General features: G+C 37.3%; 1 protein-coding gene across 2 annotated transcripts in view; it reads right to left on the bottom strand.

Moving 5' to 3' along the window:
* ST18 (ST18 C2H2C-type zinc finger transcription factor) overlaps positions 1–26,490 on the bottom strand; it is a 154,949-nt gene that overhangs the window by 49,521 nt on the left and 78,938 nt on the right. For both annotated transcript variants that reach the window (XM_054394633.1, XM_054394634.1), the window contains exons 3-5: positions 19,626–19,732; positions 13,179–13,233; positions 11,280–11,310 (exon numbers count right to left, since the gene is read on the bottom strand). In XM_054394633.1, the coding sequence (XP_054250608.1) occupies positions 11,280–11,310; positions 13,179–13,233; positions 19,626–19,732 (193 nt within the window). The remainder of the gene's footprint in view (positions 1–11,279; positions 11,311–13,178; positions 13,234–19,625; positions 19,733–26,490) is intronic.

Below are 26,490 nucleotides of genomic sequence, written 5' to 3'. Positions count from 1 at the left end.
GCTCAGGTTCTGATTGTTTGGGATGAAAGCATATGACTAACTTGAGCTTTCTATTATAGAAAAAAAATACCCATTTTTGGCTAACCACCTTTTTGGCAGCCCATCATTGCAAACATGAAGGACATGGAAATACGAAGATCTGCATTTTAGGAGAAATGTTGAAATTCTACCATATGCATCTTAGCCACAGTGGATATACTTGATCTTCTGAAAGCTAAAATGCTATGGGCATCAAGAATACTGGATGCTAAGCACCTACTGCAGTTGAATACATTATGGCTCCTGTGTTATTTCTCTGTTTATGAATAAAGGATAACATTAACATCATGTTAAAGGTCAGAATCACAATGGTACAAGCTTGAAAATGATGCCTATATAACAGACACCAGGGATGGATGTATTGTGGACAAATATGCATAATTTATTTCTAAGAAAATACAATCAAGACTTTCTTAATTCAAATTCACAAGTGGCAATTCATAGCATTCATGTTGTTTCAGGGAAATTTTTGAGAACCCTTCACACACATTTATTTTTACCAACCAAACCTTCATTAGGTTTGCTTTTGAACCTTCTCATGTATTTGTCAAGCTTCAAGTTTACCTGCAGTAGTGACTGTGAAAGTGTTTAGAACAAGATGAATTTCTCCTTTAGGACAACTTTAATTCCTCTTTGACAAAACCACAGCTGCTTCTCACACAAGCATAATTAATAGAGTTTTAGAGCAGAAGATCCAAGCAGATCCCCTAGTATGCCCTCCTGTGCAACACAGGTCACAGAACTTCACCTAGCTCTTCAGCTTTAATCCTGTAATTTACAGAATGTTGGGGGTTGGAAGGGAGCTCTGGAGATCATCTAGTCCAACTTCCTCTCTTAATGCAGGTCTGCCTAGATCAGATTGCACAGGACAGTGTCCAGACAGGTTTCGAAAGTCTCCGGAGAAGGAGACTCCACAACCTCTCCAGGCTGCCTGTTTCAGCGTTCTGCCTCCCTCAAAGTAAGAAAGGTTATCCTTAAGTGAAACCTCTTCTGTTCCAGTTTGTATGATTGCCTCTTGTCCTATCATGGGGCACCACTGAAAAGAGGCCAGCCCCATCCTCCTGACCTCTTTAGATGCTTACATGCACTGATAAGAATTCATCTGTTGTGCATCTTCCAGTTAAGGTAAGGGAAATCACAGAAAGCCAGTAAGTAGACTGCTGTAGTCTAGCTCAGTAAGTACAACCCTTGTCTACCAACATAACGTTATAAATGCAACACTTCAGGATGCCACAACAGCTATTGAACACAATGGGCTTTCACCACAGCTACCAAGGACAGTCAAACTCAGGAGTCAGCAGATCATGATTAAGATCAGCATAGGAGTCCTGCTGCCACCTGCCACCTACAGACCTGCCCTGGGAAATGAGAGCATGAGAGTCCCACCAGACTATGACCACCACAGTTTGCAGGAGTAAAGCACAAACTGTTGCAAATCCACCTGGAAGCACATAGCTCATGTTTGAAAATTTCTCCTCTATGAAAGACCAATTCAGTGGATTGTCCTTTTCATATTTTTTCTGTCCATGAACAGACACTTACCCAGATTTCCTCTATAGTTCACATCATCTTAAAATAAGTGAATGCATGAGATTCAGCTTTAAGCAAAATCATTCCTGACACCTTCCCCCGATTGCAGGAAGATGACAAAACACAGTTGTTGCTTCCTTCCTAGGAAGTGCAAATTGCTCTCTGTAGCCTGAGAGAGATTCATCAGCTCCAGCAGAATATAATTTTGGTTTTGCTGGTGACTTTTTAAACTGCTGGTTTCGAGTTTTAACTGGAGTATATTAGTTTGTAAGAGCCATTTAAAGTTCTAACATGTCCCAGAAATTTATTCTTTTCCATCTTACTGTTTTTCTAAGAGTAAAAATGAAAATAAAACCAGAAAAAGAACTTCAGAAATTGTAGCTTTTACAAATACTTTCAAGTGATTTGTTAAGTACTTGGTAATGGACACTGGGAATTCAACTACTATGAAAATAATTATTTATGCCTTTGTTACATGTATGGCATGGAAGATTTCACCTTTGTCTTAAAAGGTTTCTATCTCTCTCTTTTGCTGATGTACACTCACACATACACACATGTACATTAGTACAGATTTGTTGAGCTGGAGTTTGTCAAATGGTAAACCTATAATTTAGCTTCTCTATTACTCATCTCATAAATTCAACATCTAATAGTTTTGTTGCTATTTATCAATGGCCTGCTTGTTGTCATGGAACACTGATTCAGCTGTCAAGGTTATTTGGTAATCTGAGGCTCATAAAACAGGAGAAGCTCTTCTTGTTATGAGCCCAAAGCCAATACATGTAGGGTTTTTTTCCCCAATTTAACTGTACTTAAATTTTATGACTAATAAATCATTTTAGGACTATATATAATGAGCAAATTTTATTATTGCATTTTAAGCCAGTGACTCACTCAGTTACCAAACTGGTCTTGTGTCAGTTGTGTGAGTAGTGTGAGCCAAGAGGCTAGAATCTAAGACATCAGATTTGTTTGAATGTCTTGGTAAAACAAAAACAAACAAACAAAAAAACCATGATAAATATTTCATATGTATTGCACACCTAAATACTTTTTTAAAAAGTAATAAATTACTAGGTCCTTCTCTTTATTTCTGATCAGAATGCCTCTTGGATGGTGTGGGCAGACACAGGTAGCAGAACAGTGCTTTGAGCCCTACCACAAAGCAGTGCTTCAGAAGAGAGAGGTTTTAAGCTGTCCTAACCACACACAGATTTTACTACTGCTGAAAATTGTCCTGCCTGGGGTTTTTTGTTTGTTTTATTCCTTGGGGGTTTTTTTGTTGTTTGGTTTTTGTGTATGTGTGGGTTTTTTTGTTGTTGTTTGCTTGTTTGGGTTTTATGTTGCTTTGTTTTGGGGTTTTTTTTTTTTTTTTTTTTTTTTTTTGTTTTTGTAATTGGTTCATCTAAGCAATGTGTTTGTCAAACATTTTAACCAGACCTTTAACCACTTTGTAGCCAGCAAGGACTATTTTTTGTTGTTGTTTTTAATCTGTTGGCAAGACTTCCAGATCCCTAGGGATTCTTTTTCTTGTTCACAGCAGCCTGTAAGTTGGTAAAGCATGATAACAGAGCTAAGAATTGCCATAGTGGGTAAAACCAGGGCTTCATTCAGCCTGACAACTGGTGTTTACTAATGCCTGCAATGAATGCCACGTCAAATATAGAAGAAAACAACACACTACATCTCATGTACACTCCTTATCTTCAAGAGGGAAAAAAAAAGTGTTTGAATATCAAGGTATTTATATTTGATATCTAATGCTATTTAAAGAGCCCACCAGGTTGGTTTTAATACCATTCAGGTCTTAAAATATATTCAGTTATGCTGATGAAAATTTGTGGCTTTAAGTGAAAACATTAATAAATTGTGCATTAGCAGAAGTCTGATGTGAATTTTCATGGGTGAAATTTTACAGGTTAGTCCTGGAAAGGACCACTGAGTCCTCATCATGGAGAAGAAGACAATGATATGTATGCCCTGATTGATAATCTGGAGTCAGAGTTATTGACATGAATATTTTATTGTGTTTTGTAAAGTAAGATGAGCCACAGTAACTTCTAGACTTATAACCTATAACATTTGGACTCCATGACTGAGCCTGTTGCGTTTCACTGACTCAGCCTAGGTGATGAGGAATAACCTGGAAGATGGCTCCAGTTGGCAATTCCTGAAAAAAACATTTGGAAGACAATTTGTCTGGTGAAAGTAATTCCCTTTCATCAACATTTTAAAGCATTAAGATGGTAAGAATGTAAACCAATAAAATATGCAAAAAACCCCAAACAAAAATTGAAAAAATTGCTTGCCTTTTAGACCTGGTGAATTGTCTGTAACAGAATTTCAGAACTGTCATGACTTACTGACAAGTAAAAACTGAATGCATTTCATCCTTTTCTAACAATCCTGTACATTTGTCTTACAAGTTGTGTCTGTGAAAGGGACAGGAACTTTTCCTGTGCACTGTAGCAGTCATTCCAGGGTTAAAGGACCTTCTATAAGTATAAGTTTATTGCACGCATGGGCAATGCTCTTTATCTAAAATATCAGAGTTCTATGAAGTTCAGTCCAGGGCTGAACCAAGATAAAAAAAATGCACATAAGGTATAGACGGGAAGAAAGATAAAAGAGAAATTCATATTTATGAACACTAATATAGAGCAAAATAAGCTCAGTAACTTGAGGGTATTAAAGTGTCTGTCTATATACACAAATGGAAGGTTTAGCTACCAAAAAGGGAACAGAACCAGAGACATAATAAGGTTGAGAAAATACTGTATCATAACTGCATGCTGGCTGGAGCATGATATTAAAAGATATATTTTATTTTAAAAAGACATATAAGAAAAGCAAAGGAGCTGCCATAGCTTTGTTGGTGAAAGATTTATTAGCCCCTATAAGAAGAGGCTGGGGAGAAATGGGTAACGGTGTTGAGTTGTTATGTACTGAGCCTGGAGATGTTTCAGACAGTAAACGAAATGTTATAGGCCACCTGACCAAAAAGAACAACTGGACTGTGAAATGATTGAGCAAATAAAAAGAAGCATGTAAAGAGAGCGGACCAATGGTAGGTCAGCAATGACATAAGGCAAAGCATACAGTTATGATGGAATCTACCAATGCCTCAAGCTCACTGTCATTCCTGGGGCTAAAGAGCAATGATTTCAGGCTGCAACAGGTTCATGAAATAGCTTTTTAAAAAAGAAACAAACAAAAAACATCAACTCTTATTAATACTTTTTTCTTTTTTTTTTTTTTTTTAACTCTAATTTGCTATTTTAAAATGGTTCTCCTCCTAGCAAAGGCTACTTAGAGGACAGCACAGATTTAGGATCTCTTCTCTGGTTTTCTTGTTTACAAGCTTGCAGGATCCCATGGACATCCAGATGATATGAAGAATATATGCATATAAACCCTCTAATTGAAATACTACATCAATGAAATGGATGACTTCTTTATGGTGTCATTCTATAGCTCAGAGATCAAGAACTCCATATGTCTAGAGCTGTATATTTGGACCCTTCTCTAACAAGTAAAGTCAAAGCTCTTATTCAAAGCCAATTTGGAGGAAACTTATTTTTTACTGTGTGGAACTCAAGAAGTTCTTAAACTCAGTAATAAGAATGAATGCCCAAGATATGGCCCAAACCCAGTCTCTATTTCATTTACTCACTCAATCTGTCTAAATTCAGTAGGTCAATAAATTCCAGTGGGAACCAAGCCAAGAATTTGGCTTAGAATGGATTAAATTTCTAGGCAAATCTACAGATCATCCACACAACCTTTACATCAAAAGAGTCTTGCATGTGAGTGGTCAGCTTGCTAATACCAGTGAACGCTTAAATAAAAAACGTACTGGTAACTCCAGCCTGGTTAGAGAAGACATAAAGAAGATAAGCAATTCATTGTCAGGAGCCAGTACTTCCTTTTGATATAGCAGAGATCCTGTGGCTGCAATTTTTTTCATTTCCTTGTTATCTCCAGGCTGTCCATAGTCTGTTTCAGCTTGCTTTTGCCTGGCTGGATCCAACCTTGACATCAGTCAGAGAAAGCAATTCAGCCAGCCATAATATTTAACTCATGATTGATATGTATGAGGCAGAAGTCACCAGTTGGCATTTCAATCTCTATATGGCTTGTGGTCATCTACAGAGAAAAGATCTGCCATAAGAGCAAACAACCATTTGGGGATGTAATGTTCTGATGCATTCTGTCACTCAGCAGAAGGCATTAAGGTATGTGCAGCTCTAAATTCCTGCATGGGGTTGGGAGGATAACATTTGCTGTGTGCTGATGGACGCAGAAGCTGTGATGGAGAAGACAGTGACTCTTGTAACATGCTAAATAATGTATGGGTTTCAGAACCATAGAAAAATTTGGGTTGGAAAAGACCTTTAAGCTCATTGAGTCCAACCATTATCTAACTACCAAGTCTGGTGCTGAATCATGTCCCTTAGCAACACATCTATGCATCATTTATCATAGAATCATTTGTGTGGGAAAAGACCTCTAAGATCATTGAGTCCAGCTCAGAGCACCACCTTAGTGGTTATTTAGAACAGTTCACTAAGGTGTTAAGCCAAATAACTGCCAATCTCAGGGTTACCTGCAAAATCTAAGTCATTACTTGTGATCACCTAGTGCTACATATTATTATTCCTCTTTACAGAACCAATTGCAATCTTTTTAAGAGTGGAAATTCTTACTACATGTTGTAATTTCATCCAAAGAATGACAATGTAATGGGAAAAAAAAAAAAAAAAACCAACCTTCATTTTGATGTTCTCTACACACCAGTTCAAATCACTTTATACAATCCTTAACCCACTCACATGGATGTTTGAAAGTGGAAAAAGTTTGAATTTTGAATTTATATCTGTGCTTATTTTTCTCTTGCTTAGTGTTTCTTGTCTACTGCTTTAACAATACTGCAAGAACAAGCTGGTTCTGAAGTTAAAAAAAAAACTGAGGTCCATCAACTCATCAGAGTTCTAGGAAAAGGAGAGAAGAAGAGGGGAGAGGCAGAGGGAAGGGAGATGAGAACTGACAGCTCTGTGGAATTCACAATTTCATGGCTAATTGGAAGGGGCCTAAAAGAAGAGGAGGAAACAAGGGAGGAACTTAGACACGATAGACCTATAAATTTGATTGCCATTGCAAAAATTTACATGAATGTTTGCCTTATTAGCTATGATGAGAACGATTGACATACAGCATGTAAGGACAGGTGAATTCCAGCACTATTATTTCACTCATTCTGTGACCAACATCTACTTACCTATGCCTCACAGCAAACTGCACCACATACTGATTGCTTGACTGTTCAATGTTTTCTACCAGATATCAATTACAAAATCAGTTTTCCTTACTATAAAAGGCAGATTTGCACAGATTCTTTGAGGACAGTACTGGCTAGCACATCAACATAAAACACTTAAGACCCTCTCTTGTCAGAAAAGAATAAGAAATGAACAGGATTGATTGGGAATTTAGAAAGTATGACTGATGACTAAAGGACAGACTTGATTACACCAGAAATCATGGAGTAAGAGGCAGAGGATAATATTTTCAAAGCCTCATAGCCATTTCAATTCCTACCATTGCTAGGGCAAGGAGGAAGTTCCTTTTCCAAGCCAGAGAGCAAGCAGTAGATACTCCTGATTCCTCATTCTGTTACCAAACCTTGGAAATAGGTATTTTAAAAGCCTGCTTATTTTATAAAGTTCAGGAAAAGAGATACCAATAAATTATTCCTTTCTAAACACAGCTAGGCATGCACAGCTCTTTTCTTTCATGCCATGATTTTTCCTCTGTGGCCAGTTCATTGCCTATCTACTAAACTGCCCATTCTCATTCCATTACTGCCTGAAACCGGAGTTCAGATATAACTGAATACATACCATCTACCAGCAAAATATTCAGCACTGTAGAATGAGCTAACTACCACAGTCAGCAAAATGCTTCTTAACATAGTGTAAATACTGTTGCTTATATTGAGACACCTCTTAAACATTTTGGATAAAGTTATATTTTGGAAAGAAAACCTTGAAGCACTTCAGTACCATTGATTACAGGGTTGCTTTGTTGATTTTTCACCCTCCTGATCAAAAGACAGATTGAAGTGTCTAGTTACTTCTTCTGTGAAAGAAACGTGAAGACAGCTCTGCTTTATTATTTCTCTCTCTAAAACATTAAAGATGTTCATGTCTCCATACAATCACACTGAACAGTTCACATTATCTGAATATCTAAAACATCTTACGACATCTGGAACAAGAGTTCTAGGTTAAAAGTGACTTTCCTTGCTTTTAAAGAAGTGATCCTCTTGAAGAAGGGATCCAACACTACAAGTAAGCTGCAACTGTTCCACATGGAACAGGACTGTTCTCCATGACTTGAAACGCCAGTGCCTTGTGGATTCTTCATTAATCATTAGTGACAGAAGCCAGAAAGACTTAATTTCACCTGTATCTAATCCAGAAAAGGTACCTTTTCTAATCAGATATTGACTTAGCCAAACTGATCTATACTTTTGCAATCCCATGCTTAGATCAATCCAATTTGCTCTTCCTTGGTCTGACCCAGATGCCACTCCATAACCTACAGATGGTTCATCGTACTGTATCCCATCTGTTAAATAGAACACAGTAATGAGAATGCATCACACCAATATTCCTCACTTCCCTTTGGTTTTCATTCTAATCCTGAACACAGCTGAAGGTTCTGGTCCTTCCAGTGGTCCATGACTAAATCACCTAAGAGAAGACCTCTTCTTCCTGCTTCTTGTGGAAGATGAATGCAACAGAGTAGTTATGCCCAGAAGGTGTCAGACTCAAACTTGAATGTATGGGACAGAGCTCTCCTGGCTTCAGCAATCTCTTCTACCACATATTGTGTTTTGCTACATTTAGGTTGTGATAAAAGAATCATCTCTCCCTGTGGCTAGTTAGCTACAATGAAATCACCACAGCACTGCATTTCTAACTGAAAAATTCAACTGTGTTCCTGAGTAAATGAGATTGGAAGAAGAAAGGGTTCTGTTTTGAAGGACTTATTAAGTTTAGCATATAGTGCCTCATTGCTACAACATACACAGTAGATATGGTAATGAAAATACAAAAAAGAAGCCATAAATCTGAACTAATAACACAGCACTGTTAATAATATACATGTATAAAGAAAATTATTTCTATGCTATTGAATATTGGAGTTTCTTCTTAAGGCATATAATTATATGAAATCAGTGTAACTTGAGAGGAGTTTTGTATAGGAGGTCAGTATCTGGAAGAAAGTTACTGTCCTCTGAAAGCTCAGTGTGATGCAAGAAAATTTGTAGTTGTTTCACCTAAACAGAGGGGAAAAAATTAAAACCCAGCTGGGTATTTAAGATGATGTTTCTCTGAAAATATACATTTGATGTAGAGATGCAGTCCTAGTTCTCATGAAAAAAAAGATGACAGCAAAACTATTTGCCAGATTTCTGGGTGAAATTTTGGCTTTCTTGAAATCAATACAATTCCATCAAGCAAGAATGCCACCCCGGAATTCAGAAAAGAAATTTTCATGCATTATTGAATCTAATTGATGACTGCAAGACTTTGTTTTGCTTTTCCTTTATTTTGTTCTCTACTTTTGTGACACACAACTTGCAGAATAAAGAAAGGGCTAACAAATGCTCTAGAACCAATCAATGTTATGAAACTAATAATAATACAATATGAGCATGTAAGCTTATGTAGTGCCTTTCATGTAGAAGTATCCCAAGGCACTTTGTAACAGAAACTCAATAAGGAGTGCAAAAGTGCTTTGTCAGATAGGATAAGCCAGGGGAAAAGGGGAAATTAATTAAGCATGGATTTAAATTTCTCAGCCAACACAGCATTTAGAACCTTGTTTGGAAAAGGCATTGGTTCCAATATCTGTATCCAGGGAACACACCATACTATTTCAGTCTTTAATTCTTGAGGAATGTTCAACAGTTTTTCCACAGTAAAAAGAATATGAGTAACAGGAAGGCAATTTCTAGGCTACATTTCCAAAAGGCAGCCCTTGCCCCTCTCCCTCTGCTTGTTCATAAATAAATAGATCCATTAAAGCAGATCACCTGACTTGCATGCCAGTAAAGCCACTTGACTGCAGATAATCAGTGAGGAATTTGGTGCCGTAGAAACAGCAAACACCAAGTTAAAGGACTGGGCAATGGCTTTGCAGGCTGTTTAGCTCAGTGCTTGAAACCACTATATGTTTCCTTATGAAGGAAGCTCACACCTCTGGCAGAGTCTCTGATGAGAGTAGTTCCTAAGATAGCTCATGTATCACAGGGAAAAGCAAAATTACTTGGGAAAAGCCATAGTAATTGATAATGCATAAATTACAGATTCCCTGATGTTGCAGAAACTTGCACATCCTCTATTTTTCAAACATTTTTCTCTTAGGAACACATGGACTGTCCTCATATTTGGATGAGTGCCTCTTTGGATTAATGCATCCTTCTGGTGCATAAATTAGGGATGCACAGAGGAAAAAGGAGAAGCACTAAATCTCAGGAAACTGAAGCCACACGGTAAAAATGAGATTCACAGTAGAGCTGAATGAGTGATTCACTGTGAATAATTTATCAAAAAAAGTTAGCCTCCACTTCTGTTCATGGACTCTCTATATGGAACTTAGAATTTCCTTAGTTTTATTATAAAACAAAACCTTAAAACATTGCATTCTCTGTAAATATCTTCCTGTAATTATCACATGTCCTATCTTAAGAGAGGCAACTGACTGATCAAATGAATCACATGGTGATACTTCTATTCCCAGATACCTGCTGTGGTTAAGAAAGCAGCTCAGTAGCATGGTGGTGAAAAGGAAGTGCAGGCAAAATAAATTACTTCAGCAACTCTGAAGAGTTGTTCAGTATTTGTACTGCAGCTGTGGCCCATTGATGCTTTTATTAAGAACTAAAGGAATTTGCAGCTACCTGTAAGTATTTTCTCTGGGGCACATGAAGAATGAGTTTGTCCCAGGGAAGATTTGAATTTGATGGTACATGTTATTTTTGAAGGTTTGTTGCTGGTTAATATGCCAATCTTTCCAGACTTTCTTTGGCATTCTTGGACCAGTTCTTAGCAGCTGGTAAGGTTAAAGACCTGAAATATCCTTGTACAGTTGGTGGTTTTGAAGGGACTGCCATGATTTAGATGAATTTGAAAAGTACTCTCAGCTTCTTCAATACAATATGAAACCTCAGGAAGTACTTGAGGAACAATGAGCCATGGGTGCATTTAGAATTTGCAGTAGTCTCTAGAGACTGCCAGTTTTCTAAAAGCCATCTTACAAATGTTAATATCTTATAGAATGTTCAGATGTTGAAATACTATCATACTTGTTACAGGAAAAAGAAGAGTGAACAGAAATTATAATTTATGTTGTATGCCCTGACATAGGCTGAAGATAAAGAGAGCATACCAGAATCCTGCCCATAATTACTCTTGATTATGCTTGCTTATTATGTTATTGCTAACATTTTGCTTTTATTTTTTGCTGTATTTAAAAAATGAATGTGCACCAAGTGCCCTTTGCCAGATCTGTGCTAAATCTCTCCATACCATAGCATTTCCTGGATTCTCTATATTATAGCAATAGTATTCATTGGTGTGAATTTCTCAATGTAATCAAAATATAAAACTGAAAAAATAAACAATGTGGGTTCTTACCTGAGCTCTTGAGCTATAGAGTCCACTTGAACTGTTAATAAAAGCAGGAAAGAACAAATTAGTTTACACTTACAGACTTGAGCTTTCTGCAGGCTTGCACCTGCCTCTCTGTGATGACAGAGGAGTGGCTATCAAAACACAGGTGATTATTTCATGCTAGCAACAGGATTGTAGCTACTAGTTGCAAATGTTAACTGAACATAGAATTTTCAACAGTGATTTTCCCATCCGCAAAACCTGGAGCATGATGTTCAGCAGAACAATAAGAAGGATAATAAGAAAAACTGAAAGAGAAGGTAGCGGTCTTAACTGAAAATAGAATGACAAATCTCTGCTGCTTCTGAATGTTAATTCAGTTTGGGAATGCTGGAGGCTGGTGTTTACAAATACCTGCCCACACAAGGATATACAGCATATGGAAAAAGCCAACAGGTGGTTCTAAGGATTACTCATATTGAACAGGCAACTTTTCTTGTTTCCAGTTTTGGGAAAGTATTCCTGGCATTAGTTTCTCCAGATGCATGTGCATAAAAAATGCAGAGAAAGAAAATCTATATGTTTTTAAAATGCTTTTTGAGCAAAAAGGATATGGACCCCCTGTTAAATACAGTTAAAGTCTGACAAGCCAGCCAGAGTGTTTTGAATCACAGTCCTGACTGAGAGAGAAGATACACTCTAATGAGGATGTGGGAATAACTTATTTATTCAATGACTTTAAGTCCTCTGTTTTGGTTCTTTTGAATTTAAAGTTAATTTCAGAGAACATCACTGAGGGATGTGTCAAAGTTTTGATATGACAATGCTGACGTTTTTCACAAAGGCTTGTCTGAATTTTTCTCTTGTCTGTGGGATATTTGTGGCACTCCCACCCCTTTTCTCTGCCTTTTCCTAAGCGAAGACTAGCACTTTTCACCCCTTTGGTCACATGAAACCAGAGAACTAAGCCAAACCACACTTCAATTTCTCATTCTGACCTCAGCTTGAAGCTGAAGGCACAGTATTAACAGTCCAGAACTACTAAGTTGTGACAATGAATCAAAATAATCTGTTTTGCTCAGTCCTGAGAGTGTATGATTAACATTAAAATCAGAATGAAGGATGGGTGCTTTGCCCTGCTGAAAATAATCATAATCAAAAATGTTCACAGAGCAGGCAAAACTTGGACATTTATTTTTAAGTACCTCCATTTTTCACTCATTATCAAGAGTCACAAAAAAGTGTTATGAATTAAAATAAAAAGTTATTTTCCTGGAAGAGCTGTATTGCCAGTCAATCATGTTTTCCAGATGTTGAGATCATTAAGGGCCTGTTTATCTCTCAGTACTGCATTTCCATCTGTTCCTTACAAAAAGAGAGGACTAGCTGGGAAATACAACTGTGTCATAACTTTGCAAAATGAAACATGAGCTCTGATACTTTTAAAAAGCACTGAGTTCTCACACACCTGCACCCTTTGATTAAAGTAAATTCACTTCTGGACCATTTATGCAGTTAATTTACAGATAATTAATGGCAATAGACAGAAAGAACATCCAGTTGGCTGGGACAAAGTTTTGTACATTATTTTGAAAGCATCCTTTCAATATTGTCTAGCTCTATTCCCTGTGGAAAATCTTTGTTTGCATAATAAAAAGCATAACCTTTTTTTGCTTTGAAAAAAATAATAGCTCAAAGAAAATAGCATACACTATATTTTTTTTTTGTTAGTCTGCTTTTCTTTAAACCATAGCTAATGACATCGTGCCTCTTAATGCCGGCAGTCTGCGTCCTGCCTTGATTAAAAAAGCAGCCCTGAGGAAGCTACACACTCTCTTACTGCACATCAGGGACTGTGCACAGGAGCTATCACATTTCATGGTGTGCTGGGCACAGGGTCGTGGAACGTGCTTGCTAACTCACCTTTGGTTCCTTTTGAGCGTGTGCGTAGCTTTTTATTTTCCCCATCTGCATCCATCTGCAACATCAACAAAAAATCTTTAATTCACTCCTTTTGCCACTGAGGAGGAAAAAAAAGTCTCCAATGCTTTCCCCCCCCCACCCCAGCCCCCATTTCCGAAGGGTAGACGGTAATCAAAAGAAGAATAATCATGCCTTATTAATCTTGTCAAAGAGATAAAAAGCCATCTGTGGATATCTAGTAAATACCTAGGAGATACCTTTAATGATACAGATTTGTTTAATAAAGTGATGGTTATGAGTGACTCTGCAAGGTTTAATGACAAGGCCTACAGGTGTCAACTGAAGGCATGAGGTTAGACACAGCAGTGCTGTATGAGTGCTGCTTTCAGCATCCACATCCTGGAAGAAAAGGTGCCAGAAAGTCACAGTGCCTGCAGACTCCCTGTGTTAGTTTTGTAACTGAAGCATATCGTGGTGGCTGCATTGGAACCTGCTTTTCTGACAACTTCCATCCTTAAAACGTGAAACCCTCTAGCCTGAGTGTGCACATTGCACATGTACAGCTCTGAAATACTTCACCACTTCATCAGAAGTTTTGGTCCAAGGAGACAGGTACATATTTGTATGAGCTTCTGGGTTAATATAGTCTCCAGATTTGTATTTCACATTAAAAAAAGCAAACCCTCAAACAACCCAAAAAATCCAACCTCCCCAAAGAGTCAGATGTTGTTGTAAGATTTCTAATTCCAATAAGAGAAACCTTTCAAGATCAGCTGTTCTTGTGACACTTTTGGCTACATCTAAACCAGCACTGGAAGTATGCACCTTCTGGTCTTGGATCTGGCCCAGACCCATAATTATAGGGGCAGGTTTTATTTTATTGCAGACCCTTGAAATTCAAAGTGATTAAGATTTCATGTACTGATGAGGAAAGCTGCAATGACATACGGCAGATTTTACAATGGTGTCATTTTGACCACATCCAGGGTGGCAAACTCCTTTCTGAAAGCAACTCTTCATTTTCTCTCACGAGGAATTTTTGCCTGTACAAAATGTCAGGAACTCTGGAATTCTTCTTCAGTCTCTGGGTAGCACCTTATTACCTATTTTTGGATTTCAGTTTCCCTGTTTGTAAATGGTGATGGTCAAATACACTGTAGAGGAAGCAAATCCTCAGTTCATTATGCAGGAACAAATGCATCTGATGTATATAACTGTGCTAGGGAATGGGCAGCTGCATTCTGTGGATACTGGAAGTTGCCTATGCCTGGAATCTTTCCCTGCAGAAGGTCACAAGATAGAAGACAATGTCAGCAGAAGATCCTGTCTGTTATTTCACTCTTCCTATCTGGGAGTCAGCAGAACTGATTTGCCCCACTGAGGGAAGATGCAAGAAGCTCTATTTGTGGTTTTTTTTTTTTTTTTTTCCTTTTATGGATTTTGAAGATCTGAGGATGCTTTATTTTTAGCTTTATATAATTTGGATAACTGAGGTGTTTTGATGGTCTTATCTGAAAGAACATTGCAGAATATGACAAAATTGACCTGAGAAAGAAAAAGAGTAGAGTCAGCCTTTCTGGAGGAGAAAAAGCACTTCTCTAATTTCCAGGTCTTTTTCTGTCTGTTTTCATATGTGGCTTCATATTAATATACAGCTACTAGAATCAAAACACCTATTTGCAGGAGAGAACACAAGCATTTGAAATCACTGTTCATGTACTTGAAGAAGTCTAATTCTAGAACACAGGTTAGTGATATCTGAAATGAAAGTATAAATTGATCGAAATGCACCTCAGAGCCAGACAATGGTATCTTGGCTCTGCTTAGATTTACATCTGATGCTGATTATTGGCAGGGAAGGAACATAAGTGGCTTGTGTTTGCGTAGTGGGGCTGATGGCAGCCTTTACTTGTCACTATCCTTAAAACCTGGAGAATGAGTTTTTGCAATGTGACTGCAATGGTAATGGGAAACATGGCTCTGTTCTCTGATGCTGAGTTGTGATTGAAGGCACTGACCTGCCATAGACTTATAATAGGGGAGCAGGTGTGGCAATGATGGACTTTAATTTCCTTTAATAAACCTTTTATGTGCCACACTTTTACTGCCATTCTATGCTCTCCAAGGTCCTGCACATAATAGGTTCATTACTTTTGATTACTATAGTCTATTGAGACAAACAACTCCAGAACACACTATATATTATGTTCAGTTAAACCAATATAGACTATTTATCCACTGTGCATTATTTCACCTGCAACTCTACAGACAAAATTAACAACAGCTCCTGTAAGCTAAAACTATTAAAACCACTGGTACTCCTTTGTCATCATTTCATAATAAATACCACACCAATCACTGTGTTGCTCTTTTAATTATGAAACAAAAAAGTGCCCACTGCTTCTACTGAAGAGCAGTTACGTGGGTCTAAATAGCACGCTGAGTTGTGATGAATATTTAAAAACTGGACAATGAGTGAAAACCAACAATAAAATCAATGCAGGGGATTTTGCTATTGATTTTCTTTCCTTGCAATAATTTGAAACTATGACAGATGTTTAATCAACTCAAACCCAGAATTTATGGCATTATTTAAGCCTGGTGCATAGCAGTATTCAAATAATCATGTCTGTTGCATGAAAAACATTTTAACTTGTGAAAGGTCCCATGCATTAACTTGGAAATTGTACAAAAGTAATCGACTAAAACTGTGACATGTTTTAAGTGTGTCATCAAAAAGACCTAGTTTGGTCAAAATTTATATATAATATCTTTGAGGTTTGATACTTCTTTCAGAGACTACCTGATGCTGAACAAAGTGAACAAAGTTTCTCACTTCTGATTTTTGTCTATCTAGTGATGGTTTCACATAGAAACTACAGCTAGTGATGGTGAGTAAGAAGTGCTCAAACTTAAATCACCCATGAAACAAAAAAAAGAGTTAAACCCCAAGTGAGAAACTGCACCCAAAGTTCTCGGAAATAATTGTTATCTAGGTGTTAATGTGAGAAACAGCTTGTTACTGTTGTGAACTGGAATGTTTGGATGGGTTCTGGAAGGTGCTTCTTGCTCTCAAAACCAGGTTTTAAGTCCTTCTAAACATTTTCTCTTCAAAGTTAGTTGAAACTAGGTAGTGGACTCGAGAGTAGTTAGTAGGAGATACACAGTTCAAAACATGGTGACAGAGGAGTAGCAGCTCTGCAGACCCATATCATTGGGCAAGCAGGATGAGAAATAAATACCTGCCTTGGAATTGCTTCAGTTATGCTCAGTTTCTGTGACTTGGGAATTTACTGAGGGTGTTGATGTTGGATTATTTTCTGAAAGCATGTTCAACAAATCTCTCCAAATTTATGAATGCTTTCCATCTGACTGTGAATTTCAGCTTGATCCTCCCTCCCTCTTTCTTTCAGTTCTGGTTGAGTCTTAAGGGTAAGTCAGTAACTAGACCCCAGCAAACCGATTGAAGTCACCAATGATACCACAAATTCTGCCTGGCTGAAGCTGGGGTCACTTGCTCTGTGACAGCTACAGGATATTCATGGTTCCCTAGATGAATTTACTGTTTGAATAGCAGCAATCATACTTTCTGAGCAAACTATCTCAGAGTTCCTGGCTGCAGAACCCAAATGTTACTTTTTCTGCCTGTACATTCCCACTGCTATCAGCAGACTCGAGAGCACCACCTGGAAATACTTCCCTGAGAGAATCAGGATTTGGCTCTGAGTTTGGTTTTTTGTGTGCCTGGAGTCTATCTGTGCACATGTGCATGTACTGATATTATAATGGGATCCAAGAATATGACTAACAGCTGAAAATGGGGCATGTGCAATAAATGATAATAATAAAAAAGATAATAATAACCACTATTTCAGTTTACTTGCACATTTTAAATCTTGAATTTCAGACACTAAATTGATACCACTATCTTGGTAAGATAGTTTTACAGCACATCACTGTGAAATAAACTATGACACGGGGAAGCCAGTGCTGCTGATAGAGGTAAAAGTGACATGCACCTCTTGGGAAGAGCTAATGTAAGACCTCTGCACTTTCTAATTCCTCTAATAATCTCTGTATGAGCATCACTTTCCCAGAGTGGGCTTCACACTGATGAAGTGGAAGCCCTTTCCTTTTTGCCTAGACAGAGGAAAAAGGATGACCAATTTATCTAGAGGTAAGGAGAATAAAAGTTGGCATTTTGTTGTGATTTTTCCCACTAAAATTTGTGTCTAATTTTTAAAATGAAAATTCCGTAGGATAAACTTAAACTAATTTAGAAAGATCTGAAGAAAGAATCCCTTTTCTTTGCTATTTTTAATTTCTAAACTACTGAAGATTTTACAGACGCAACAGCCAAACTCAATCACGCAAAAGACCCAAACTTTATGATTTTTAAGGCACACAAATCCAATCTCATGTCTCAAACACAAGCCACAAACTTCAAAGTTGAAGTCAGACACGGCTAAGCTTTACAAACACCTCTATGCCCTGAGGTGACACGACACTGTATGTGCCTCTCCCTGCAATAAATAATTCCTTTGGAGCAAGCTTTTCAGTGCTTTTAGTACTCAGATTCTAATGTTTCTTTTCAATAACTCATTTAAGACTCTAACAGGTGAAAGGACAATAATGTCAGAAAGAGAAAGATTTTTAAACCTGAAATCCTATAGACTGTCCAGAAGTAGAGAGCAGAGTTTGGCTGGCTGTGTGTACCTGTGTGCTGACTGCATCTTTCTGTCACACAGTGAAGTGTTGATGACAGACTGACAGTGAGAAGTAACAGTGCAAGAAGGAAATGCAAAGCACACATTTAGCAACTTCTAGGTAAAATTTATATATTCTGATTACTGGAGATAGAAATGTCCCAAAATTCAAATTTTTAGGAGCATTGCTTGTATTATGGAGAAAGTTTCTTGTTCTTTTCATCTGCTTTTATTTTTATGTAATACCATGCTGATGGTCAGAAAGGAGAAAAATATTTACAAAGTAGATGTTCTTAAAAACTATTACTAAAAATATGCCTTGCTTTGTTATTTTGGTTATTCTTAACCACGGAGTCATTTCACCTTGAGTTTTGAACCTTTCACTTCAGTTCATGCAGTGCTATTCCTGAATTCTCTAGGAAAAATTTGAATAATACGGAGATAATTGGTTCAGAAGTATTAATTTCTCAGGAATTTAAATAAGAACACCTACTGAATGCAAACTTTAAAACATGTTAGTAACATATAGAAATCACCAACAATTTGGAATTTTATAGCATGGTTGAGTGATGTACCTGGGTTTGAGTAGTAGATGGTTTTTTATATTGAAGTCACTACTTGGAAATATGCAGCAACAGAATGAACCTGAAATCAGAGGCAAGCTTGAATAGCTTTGTAATGAGGATGATTTATTTTGATTCTCACTTCTGATTTCTGAGTTGCCACTGCTGTTGTGTTCTTCATCCATGCAACTTTGCACAACTGGCAGTGCTGAATATAAACCAAAGCCATATGTTTATGTCCTTTTGCCAAACGACTACAGCAAATAGTTCTATTATTCCCTTAGGTAACCAATGTGTGCCAAGTATTTCTATTAGGCTGCTTTACCAAGGCTTTAGAGGGCAGAGTCACAGCTTTATGAAATTAAGGGGCAACTGCTAGCTTTTTAAATGTAGAGAAAAATTATGTGATCTCCCACACTGAAATGCAGCTCAGCTCAAGCTGATGCATGATCCTACTTTTTAGATGCTTTTATTTCTGGATTTTTGTTTCTGACCTAGTTCAATATCTTACCACCTTTTCCGGGGCTACTACGTACTAAACATGTTTTTTGTTTGGTTTGGGTTGGGTTTGGGGTTTTTTGTTTTTGTTTTTGTTTTTTTTTTTTAAGAAATAATATCAAAAAGACAAAATACTTTGACACCTTGAAATCTTTTCACCTGTACCAAAGTTTTTGTCCCACTCAATTGACATATAGTTAAAACAAGATGAATAAGAATTATATATTATATATATAATAAGCAATATATTTTTATATTTCAATTCTATTTTACATATTTCTATTCTATTTTATGTATTTCTATTCTACTTTATGTATTTATATTCTATTCTATCACAGTTAAACTACCCCTCACAGATGAAATTTAAGCAGTGCATTACCAAATACGTTCTCACTCTTGGACTAATACAGATTCAAAGACAGTTGTGCTCCTGTCCATATCCAATGATGACAGAGTGTAGTTCTGAAATTTAAAAACTAGAATTTCTAGGTATTTACAAAGATTGATATCTTTTTTCAACTGCTCAATATCATTGAAGATTGATGTCCTTAAAATATCAGTTGTTATGAGAGAAAAATTATCCCACTGCATGAGACACTACACATGAAACCACAGCATTGTAGTCCTACCACAGAAACATATTTTCACTCAAATTCCTTTCTGTAAATAAATTATCCCACCTTTGCGTGCTTCCAGGTGAAAATGTGTGCAGATTCCAAAGGACCAAATCCGTCACTGAGCCCAAGATGCCTTGCTTGATTTAATAAATAATCTTGAAATTCATTCTCTGAAGAAAAAAAAAGGCAAAAAAACAACAACAAACCACAACAACAAAATGAAACCAAAAATCAGCTATATGAAATAAAACATCCATCAAACAGGACAATCTTTAAATCAAATGGGCAAATAGTTCAGGTGCAGTTTTTCAAAGATGTGGTAAAGAGGCACCAGTGATGCTTCTAAAAAGAACAACAGCAGAAATTTTATACTTTCTTTATATTTTTTTTCCTTTCTGAAAGCTTATGAAATAGTCCTGCTCCAAGAAAAGATTTTTGTTCTTGAATAGGCAAAAAATCCACAGTTTCTCTATGCAGAAATTCTTAGTCAAATGTTTTTGCTGCATCACAACCCCTTCGACTGAGTGGGACGCTACAGTACATGATGTGAAATAAATGAGAAGCATTCTAAAGTACTTTAATGATAGCAGAAAACACTCTCAATTTCATTTTCCCCCTGATTTTGAATTTTCATTTAATTAGTTTAAGGTTTGGCACACTGATAGTGTTACCAGCATAAACAAACTAAAGTTTCCTTCCTTTGACATCACGCCATGCTCAATTTTTACTCCTTTCTAGGAGGAAACTCCCACTAAAATCAACTTTAAGATTGAGGGAAGAAGATATGCAGAAGTTTGTACCTGAATGTACAACACCAAAGGGCCTTGTATTCAGAAATAATGAAACTCAAATCCCCCCCTCAAACACTTAAAGTTGTAGACATTTGCAAACTGGGAAAATGTGGCCATGAGCAGTTATTATGGACAGGCTTTATTTTAGCATCACCCCACGAGTGACTAGTATATAAACAATTTACTATGACTTGCAACTTCAGAGGTGATGTTATTTGGTGTATTTAGTTAAACAAATCTATTCATTCGATGTATTCCAATTATTGCAAAGTTTAGAGATTAACTTTGGGAACCTGAAAGTGAAACTTGATTGATATAATGATGAAGTTTTGCCAGCAAAATCTGTAATGTTATATTTCTGAAATGGGAAAGGCATGTTCTAAACAGATTCTCAGTGAATCCAGAGTTTATTCAGTGACTAATTTCTGCTTGAGTCCCAATAGACAGAGTTTTAGCTGCATCCCATCAGAAAATTTTAATTAAAATAAATACACTTTTATCAAACAGCAAAACAGACAGCAGATGCAAAATTATAAAGGAGGGAGAGAACCTAGAACAAAGCAGACCAATACTGAAAATACATTTAAAACAATATTCTAGCCAATATGTTTTTTATCCTCAAAAGCCTCTTTCCTATAATTCTGTTTCAGCATCCATGAAAAAAAAAAAAAAAAGAAAAAGAGTCTTAAAAAGATTTCTGCCTGCCCTTTCCTCTTTGTTTTAAACACACTAGCCTAAACGAAAAGATCGGTGAGAAGAGCTACAATGGTGAACAAAACTCTTTCTAAAGCCTAAAACTTTCCAGCTTTTTGTCTAAAATCCTATCAGGTTATGTATTTATTAGCAATATATTTTTCATTTATTTTCTCAAAGATTGCCAATAAAGAAGTAAATCACATAAGGGAGTAGCTGTAAACCCTTTGAGTTCCCTAATGTCAAACTCATTAGCATCCGAATAACCACACAGCAGCACATCATCTGCACAATTGCAATTTTTTACTACTTTTAATAGCGTTTCTCAAAGGGCTCATTTTCAACTTTCTTCAGTGGTTAGTTGGTTCTCTGGGGAAAAGGAGCTTCCTGACGCTCACAGCTTCCACTCAACAACCAGGCCGTTTGCTGTCAGAAGCATCAGCCCTCTGCCCTAACCCCATCTGCTGTCTCTCTCATCCTAAGGGACCCAGAGTTAAGACAGCACAGCTGAGATCCACTTGGAAAAGTGCACAAAGGATAGAAAAACATACAAAACTTTTCACATGTACCTTCAGACAATAAACCAGCATGCTGAAAATCCTTTAAGAAGATCCTTTAAGAAAAGGAGCCTGGGCTGCACTGGGGCTGGGGGCACAGGTTTGAAAATCATAGTGGAACACTACATGCAACAGTGCCATTTGCTGTTTCACTCCCATCTGCCTCACATGTGGCATCATCAGCTATCTTTGTAAAGCAGAGAGTGCTATAGTAGCACAAAAGCAAGACTTTATGTAAAGCACAAAACCTGAAGCTCTCTTCTGTGTTCAATCACAGCAGAAGTTGCTGGTTAGTAAGTTGCACATGCTGTTTTCTTTCTTTCACAGGGTGCTGGCTGCCACTCAGCTGATTCATGGGTGAGCACCACATTTCAAGATGTGGTCTTTCATACAGAGTCCAACACAGTGTCATGCATCTGCCCTGTTATAAACAGGCTGTGTAGGATTATGCTGTGTCATGGGATGTGACATAGCCCTAATGGAGTATAAACTGTGCATCACCCCAGTTCCCACTCCAAGAAGCAACTTGCATTTCAAATACAAGTGCTGGGACCCAAGACTTCAGGTAGCAAACAAGAGTTAGTGCTGACTTCACAGTAACACCCAAATTTTATACAATAAATTCCTGACAAACCCTTTATTTTAGTATATTTTATGAAGTGCAAAACTAATGACAGGCCAAATTTTGAGGCATTACAAGAAGTGCGGACTGCAGTGCCAACAGGAAAAAAAATAAGATCTCAGCGCATATAGAGCATTTGTCTAAGGTATTGGTGACTTTGATGCAAGATGATGCAACTCAAGTAGAACTTATTTATTTGTCAGCCAAGGTTCTCTGGTGGGACCACTCCCCATAAGTCCACATGTAACTTCGTTTAGCACAATCTATCCATAGCTTGCATTAACTCATCTGGCTGTTTTAATAAAGAAATCAGAAGGGTTTACAGACAGCAAGTTATGCTTACACTTCAACTCTCTATATGACTGAACAGAATTTTTTAATCCTGAAGGTGAAGTTTACCTGCCTACAAAGAACACCTTTACCCTTTTCAACTACCACCTCAATTCCGCTGTAGTAATAAACTTCATAAACCTACAGAGAAGGGATAAATGAGTTACTTGATTTGGCAATGTAATAGTTCAGTGAAGTCACCTGGAACCTTTGCAATTCATTCTTTGGTTTATAGCCATTTCCAGTGCAACATGATTTTGTACTGACTCTGAAGTGCCATCCTACTGAGATGCATGAGTCATATCAGGATACTGATGTGAATCACGTTTGGGCTCTGATCTTCAACATCAGATGTTTGTGACAAATCTTTTCAAGCAACCATTCTTGTTGACCCATTGTCTGTGGATAAGCATATAGTCACTCAGGTCAGATTTCTAGAGAGTTCCTGATGATTTAATAATGAGAAAAGACATATTCTACAGTCAGAAATTATCTCACCAGAAGTCTGAGGTTCTTGTTTCAGTCAGAACTGCAGTACCAAAGCTGTACTATACCGGTAAAAGACCCCAACAACTTTTTTTCAGCATATTGGATATAATTTCCAGCAGATTCATTTGATTTTTTTCCTCATTTACCACATCACTAGTTGATATATTGCAAATATGAAAAGGAAGAATCACAACAGTTTGTGATTTGTTAACTCAGAGTGGAAGTAACAGCTAAGGAAACAAAACCCAAAGTGCTCACCACTATGATCTCTGAACAATTTTTTTTGTGTTTCTGCAGTGACAGTGACTTCTCTTTCTCAAGATAAAATAACACAACATATTTAGTACTTGAGAAAAAAAATATGTGAAAGCACAAGTTGCTGTTAAAAAATGAGTGAAGACATATTGAGCTCTCAGCTGCAGTGAGTTCTTTATCCTGTACAGGCTGTAGGACAAAACTTTACACACTAAGTTATGCACAAACTTATGGATCACCGCAGTGAGATCCTTAAGAGAATCTCTAATGTTCAGCACGTGAGTAAACAAACAGTTCCATTTGGCCTTCTGATGCTTCACTTTGACACCCTCACTGCAGTACACACAGGCAGTCTTGGAAATCTGAAAGTCTTCTTGGAAACATTTTTACAACATTTGAGCTTCAGAAAACAATTTTCTTGGGACAGAGTACTTCTCCTAACACTTGTTTTGTGAAGTGCAGAGTACACGTGAAGCTGAGCTATTGCTGCTTAAGCTATTGCATTTTCTTTCTCAACTATAAGCCTGAAGTTTATCTTAGTTTTACCCTGAGATGAAGAGGAGCTCATGTTACCAGGACAAGACAGTCTGGTAACACAGACAGCTGTCCTTCCAGTGCCTGCAAAACACATCCTTTGCACTCACGCTCTCCTTTAAACACAGCAGTAATGCCAGTGCCTTGTGCAAGATCATATTTTGCCTAGCAGAAGGGTTTAACTTTCACCTGATTTAAGCACCAAACTATCCCTCAAAGATGCCTGAGGCTTTGCTGTAATTAACATAACTGCATTTAGATGTTATTCATGACTGATAATTCCAACACCTTGTGAAAGAAAAAAAAGAAAAAAAAAGGAAGGAAAAAAAAAAATAAAAAGAAAGGTTGCATGCTGTAAACATTATAAACATATTCAAATAAGCTTAACACAATCTGCCATGCTTATTTCTGCCTAGATCATGGACCAGCGAAATGGTTAATGCAAATGGATTTATAATTTGCTTTGGGGGGCCAGTTTCTTCTCCTTATTTATTAGCCCAGCTGATGGGGCAGATTTGATGAGGCACTTCTGGAATAATTGAGTCATCACACAAAGAAGGCTGCTAGCATTCAGAGTGGTTTTATCAGCAGCAAGCAGGCCTGATTACTGACAATTACACTCTGATCCGGTGATGGAGGAGAAAGAGCCAACGAGTGGGAAATGTCCGTGTTTCTATCCAGGAATAATTTCTACATTCATTTTACATGCTAAGTGTTTCCTATCTCTGCATAATAAACTGTAAACAGGAATAGATGGCACAATGTCCCTTAATATTTCCTGGTAATGAAGACACAAATGTACAGTGAGTGCTGATAAATATAGATGAAACATAAGCTATTCTCTGAGTCTGTATTGTTACCTTTAAAATAAATGCATTTTGGTGGTAAAAGCATAATCATAGCTAATGCAAAAAAATGACAGAAGATTGAAGCTGTCCTTGTAACTACACAGAAACTTTGTAAAAGTCCTGTTAATCACTGCTGCTCTAGAGGCTCATAAGCTGAAGGTGATATACTGGAAAGAACATCATTTTGTTTCTCAATAGTCAACTATGCAGGAACTCCTTTGCTTTGACACAGTGAAGGAGAGCAACAACAGCGACCTCCATTAACACTTCAGGGATAGAGCACATCTCAATGCTAAACTGAAAAACAATGAAGCTGGTCCTAGAAGACATCTTCACTGTGATAAATTCTCATTTCCCTCTCATCAGCCTTAAGATAGTGTTTATAATGAATAATAGAGCTAGACCATAGATTTCATGAGTTGTGTTTAGCAATGTGTTATTGCCTTTAGGACATTATTTTTGCTAGCAACCGAGATGATGTAAAATGTCAGTTATTAGCAAAATGCTGAAAACAGAACTTTGGAAAAATCTGTTTCTTCTGTGACTCAGGGAAAAAAAAACCAGACATACTGACAAGTTGAAATGTAATTTTGTGTTTGTTGATGGCCAATTATAGATTTCAGCTGGAAAATGTTAATGCCCTAGTCTAGGGAGAGTTTTTCTTTTTTAGAGTTGATCAGGCATGAAACACTGAATAATAAACTTCTGCATGCTTGTTTATTCCTTTTCCTCTTTTTAAACTAATTCATAGCTTCAAAAGAACTAAAAGTTATTCACTGTTCTCCCGTGGTAACTATGGTAACTATGTTTCATTAAAGTAGCCACTTAACTTCAAGGCTTGCATTACAATGATATGCATTATTTTGAGTAAGACCACACCATAACAACCTTATGATTTCAGAGCAATTTCAGAAGAAAGTTCAAAGAGCATACCCCATTGACTCTGGAACACAGGGTTTGTTTTCTTCTAAGCCATGTTTACTCTCTTGCAGTCTGGATGACTTTTTCTGTGTGGTGTCATCTTTCTTGTGAGGTACTGTGTGGGGTGACTGCTGCTAACTTCAACAAGAGATGACCATGCTCTGCTCATCAAAGGGATGCTAGCAGCTCCAGGAATGAGGCCAGCAGGAGACATCTAAACACACAGATCTATATAACTAAGAGCAGCAAAATTATGTTGTTTTAATGACTCTGCTATAATCTCTTTCAACATCAGGACAATTCTGGTCCTGCTCTTGTATTGCTACACACCTACTGCTTAGCCACCACTGTTAGTCCTTGTACCATACATGTACCATACATGGTTTCCAGCAACCTAGTTAGGAATCAATGGGTTTGAAGGGTGATTTCATGGGGGTGCTGTTATGGTTACATTGAACCATTACAGAAGTGCTGATTAGGTTCAGTAAAAGTGGTCACTCCTCAAATACTTACAGGCTTGATCTAGGTTACAGTATTCCTTCCCTCTGAATTCTGTCTGTTCCAGCCAAATTTTGGGGGACTGATTTAATAGCTAGAATTAGGACATCACACTTCTTATGCTGGACAAAACCCCGCGGCTAATTAGCTCATTGAACATTCTCTGACATGGAATCAAAAGGAACAATGAACCTAAACATGCAAACTATTTTTATAAAAAGAAATATAACGACCATTCTGCTGTTCTGTGCATTCAGCCTCCCCTTTCTCAACAACAAGCTCTCTTCATTAAGCGTGACAGACATGTCCCAAGAAAGGGAAAGTCGCACAAAGGGAAGAAGTGTGCCTTCCCTCGACATGCAAATCACACATGTTCATTAACTTTAAGAG

This window comes from Indicator indicator, chromosome 31 (genome assembly GCF_027791375.1).
Source record: "Indicator indicator isolate 239-I01 chromosome 31, UM_Iind_1.1, whole genome shotgun sequence".
Lineage (NCBI taxonomy): Eukaryota > Metazoa > Chordata > Aves > Piciformes > Indicatoridae > Indicator > Indicator indicator.
The sequence above is the reverse complement of the archived record's forward strand: the minus strand, read 5'-3'. Positions and strand labels throughout refer to the sequence as shown.